Source organism: Mustela lutreola, chromosome X (genome assembly GCF_030435805.1).
Source record: "Mustela lutreola isolate mMusLut2 chromosome X, mMusLut2.pri, whole genome shotgun sequence".
Lineage (NCBI taxonomy): Eukaryota > Metazoa > Chordata > Mammalia > Carnivora > Mustelidae > Mustela > Mustela lutreola.
The window spans coordinates 113,646,485-113,650,943 of NC_081308.1; the positions used below are offsets into that span (position 1 = coordinate 113,646,485).

The 4,459-nt window shown below is 36.8% G+C and overlaps 1 protein-coding gene across 1 annotated transcript; it reads right to left on the minus strand.

The window, feature by feature from the left end:
• Nucleotides 1-3,315: 3,315 nt before the first annotated feature.
• Nucleotides 3,316-4,221, minus strand: LOC131821071 (olfactory receptor 10A4-like). Its single transcript, XM_059156843.1, has one exon. The coding sequence runs from the start codon at nucleotides 4,219-4,221 to the stop codon at nucleotides 3,316-3,318; it is 906 nt and encodes a 301-aa protein (XP_059012826.1).
• Nucleotides 4,222-4,459: the final 238 nt, after the last annotated feature.

The window sequence follows — 4,459 nt, forward strand, 5'->3', positions numbered from 1 at the left end:
CAGGTATTAAAAAGAAGAAACCCATTAACTCTAATTGCCATTCTCCATGGATATGTTGCCTTTCCATTGGCAGATGGCAGCTGGTGTTGTGGAAGAGGCAATGATTCTTAAAATTTCCAGGTGAAGATAACTCCTCCTCTTCTTCACATTTGTTTTTTATTTCACTGTATTCTACAACTTACAACTTTCTAAGACCTATGACTCCAGATTTAGCAACATGGTATTAGAAATTGATTTTCTTCTCAACAGAGGCCAGTCCCATTCCCAGAAATTCAGGCCACTCAAATCTTCCCTTGGCCTAGTTTAATTGAACAACTATTTACTGGGTGCAGGCTATATGTCTGGGGCTGGTGGTACAATGGTTAGACTAAAGAGTTTTCAAGGTAAATTCATATTCTTTTTGTGTCCCTAACAGTGTTACATATACATAATGGGTGTTTACATTTAAATTTCTACTTAACATATTGGTATGTTAAGTTTATATTTAAATTTCTATTTAACATATTGATGTTAAATTTATATTTAACAAATGTATTTAAAATATGAATAAATGAGCAATTTAGCTGATTTTCCAAATATTCAAGGCAATGCTGGTCTCTGATCCTAGAGGAAATGTTCAAGATTCTCCACTCCTTATCACAAATTCTACTGCCAAATTTGCCCCAAGACAAACCTCCAGTTGCAAGAACTAGAGGAATCCTTAAGACATAATATAGGTCACAATTTAGGCAGGTGAATAACTACCATGTAGGATAAATATCAGCATTATATAATACCAGAACAATTTATCAGGAGTCAAACAAAGGTATGACCACTCCTAATTAATTGTGTGAGTTTAGTCACATCATTTAATAATCATATTTATTTTTGAATGTTTATTTGAATACTTATTATATGTCAGGCCCCATTCTAGGTTCTGGGAAGAGTTGGAGGTGTAAGTAGGGTAGAGACAGAAATAAATAGTACATACTCTTTGTCTTTAAGGAACTCATTAAATAGAGAGAAAGATACATATGCAAAGAATTACTGTATCATATAATCAATACTAAAATATAAGTATATGACAAGTGAGTTAGTAACATAGGGAAAAGATGGCCTAACTTTAGATGGGTGGTGAAGGATCCGGGTATGTTTCACAGAATTTGCAACACTTGACCTTTGATATTTGACTTGGGCTTGAAAGGTGAAAATGAGAGAAGAAACCCAGAAGAGGTGAGACAGAAGTAAAAGGAGAAGCATCATGTGAAAAGTCATGGAGTTATAAAGAGTATGAGACCTTTATTTTGTTCTTAATTAAGGATCTTTATGGTGGTGGCTGATCAAAAGCAGGAGGGATATGAAAAAATTTTCACGCAGGAAGATCACTCTGGAGACAGTGTAAGTAAGAGCCTAGGAAACCATTATCATTTCATGCCTAAACCCTTGCCAGCCTTTATGGTCGCACTGCCATAGAAGAATGAGAAGAACATTAGATACACAGCTTATACTTCCCCCTCTTTGTTTTTCCATTATAGAGATAGAAATACATTATGATGTTAGGAATTGCACACTCAGTGGATGTTGAGTCCCCCTATCTTGGATGATAGTAACAAATGTTAAATTATACCCCGATGATGTTCACACTTTTTAGGTACTTAGGACACTGTGGGGAATACAGTAGTAATGATAAGGTCCTTGCCCTTAGAGAGTGTAAAACTTACCTGTGAGAGAAGAGATGCCTCCTGCATGTCTAGAGGTGCGTCCATGTCGATATATAAAAGTGTGTTGTTTAACATTTTTTGTATAATTTACAATGATTTGTTAAACTTTGGTGACTTTTCAGTAATTTACATGATTCCCACCTCAAAAAGCTAAGTTTAAAGTGTTTAATAATGGGGCAAGGACATAAGGTTGTTTTAAATTGTTAAGATCGGTGTTTGCAAAATCTGTTTAACCCACCAATCACTGAAGGTATTTCTATCATCTACCCCAAGGGCAAAATCCAAATGCCCAAATCTGTATGTACCAGAGATTTTTAACTTTTCAAATTAAAATATCTGTATGAGCAAAAAAAAAAAAAAAAGTACACTTCCTCTCCATTTAATTTCTCTTCCAAGAAGCAACCGATACTGCTGAATTCATATGCACCTTCCTAGAATAGTCTATGCATCTACAATTAAGTGTAACTATTATTTCTTCTGCCTACAGTTACACAAATAGTGTCATACCATTACACACTGCACTGTACCTTGCTTTTTGTACTTACAATATATCATGGAGATCTTTCTATATTAGCACATGCAGAGTTGACTCATTCTTCTATGCTACTTTTGTTTGTTTATGGGTGTATTATATTCCATTGTGGATGTGATTTAATTTATGGAACCAGTTAGGTTTATTTTAATATTTTATTTAAAAAAATATCCTAAAATGAAAAACTAAAATAAATCTTAATCTCATGCCATTTTTATTTCAAGCATTTTTATCAAGACTTTAGGTGGGAAAAAGAGACAGATTTAGATTTAGATTGTATTACATTACTTTTCCACTTCTCACTTCACATCTAACTCATGTTTCCCTAAGAAAAGTCATCCGCAGTAATGTCTTCTATGGCCCCAAAAAACATTTTAGGCAGTCCAAGATTCTGGGGTCCCTTGAATTAGTGAAAAGATCATGGGTTTGGTGCCAAGCAGAACTTGGGTTCAAATTCATATTCTGGTATTATTACTGTTTGGCTGAATGGTTTTGACCAAGTGAATTAATCTGTGGGACTCAGTTGTGATATATGTAAAATGGGAATAATAACAGAAGCTACCTCACAGTGTTGCTGTGAGGATTGATGTTTTTAAAAGGATTTTATTTATTTATTTGTAAGAGTGAGTGAGATGGAGAGACACACACAGAGAGAGAGAGAGAGAAAGAGAGAGAGAACATGATTTGGGGTAGGGGCAGAGGGAGAGGGAGAAACAGACACCACATCAAGCAGGAAGCCCAATGCAGGGCTCGATTCCAAAACCCAGGGATCATTACCTGAGCCAAAGGCAGTCACTTAATCAACCGAGCCCCCAGGTACCCCATGAGGATTTTAGCACAATAATCCATGCAAAGAGCTTAGCACAGTGCCTGGCACCTACAAAATGTTCGACAAATGAAAGCACAACATACTTCTTATACATTAATGTGAAGAAATTTGATGGAACAAAGGAAAACCCATCAACCTCATAAAAACTATTCTTGACACTGTAGAAAGATTTCCACTCTGTCAGGGTTTTCAGAAAGTGCCAAGAACCACTAGAAAAAAAAAATCAAACTTTCTTTTGGTGAGATATTCATTCCTCATTGTACCAGTTTTCTCAGAGCTACCTTTACATCCTTGTTCCTTAAGGTATAAATAATAGGGTTGAGAGCAGGGGTAAGCACTGTATACAGAAGAGAAAGCAACTTCAGTAAGTCTTCATGCTGAGGCCCGAATGGGAAGCCATAGACAATGCCCAGCATCCCGTAATACAAACTGACCACTGTCAGATGGGAGGAACAGGTGGAGAAGGCCCTCTGCTTCCCTGAGGTAGAAGGAATCTTTAGAATGGTGGAGATGATGTAAATATAAGATGCTAAAGTTAGCATGAAGGGGCCGAAGGCAAATAAAGACGTACATATAAAAGAGGTAATCTCAGCTACTTGAGTATCAGTGCAGGCCAGTTTCATGATGGGCTTCAAATCACAGAAGAAGTGGTTAATTTCATTGTCAGTGCAGAATGTTAACTGAAGAATGAACACCATGAGAAGGATGGGTGCCAGAAATCCAGCCACCCAAGAGGCACCAGCTAGCTGTAAGCAACCCCAGTAGTCCATTATGCTGGAGTAATGCAATGGGTTACAGATGGCTATATAGCGATCATAAGACATTACAGCCAGGAAGAAACATTCAGTGGCCACCAGAGCAGCAAAAAAATAAAACTGGCAAGCACACCCTGGGAAGGAAATAGGCACATAAGCTGATAACAATGTTCTCAGCATCATGGGCTCAATGGTAGTGATGTAGCCAATCTCTAGGAATGAAAAGTGACCAAGAAAGAAATACATGGGTGTGTGAAGGGAGTGATCAGCTGACACCACAATTAGTATTACAATGTTGCCCATGAGAGTCACCACATAGATGACCAGAAATACCCCAAAAAGAAGAAACTGAAGGCCATGGAGATCCCCAAAGCCCAAAAGGATAAATTCTGTAATTTGAGTCATATTTTCTTCTTCAGTGTTAGCCATGACTTAGACCTAAAAATAAAAATATAAGGAATGACCATTGATTAAATGCTATTTTTAGAAAAAAAATCAAACTGCTTAAAGGCATCATATATATCCAGTATAATTGACTTCTTTTTGGAAGTCCAGGATTCTTAATCTTAATTAATAAATTTGACCCCAGTCCCTCAGGAGCCATTTGGAAAGTTCATCTATTACCTCAATTGCCCCAGCATAT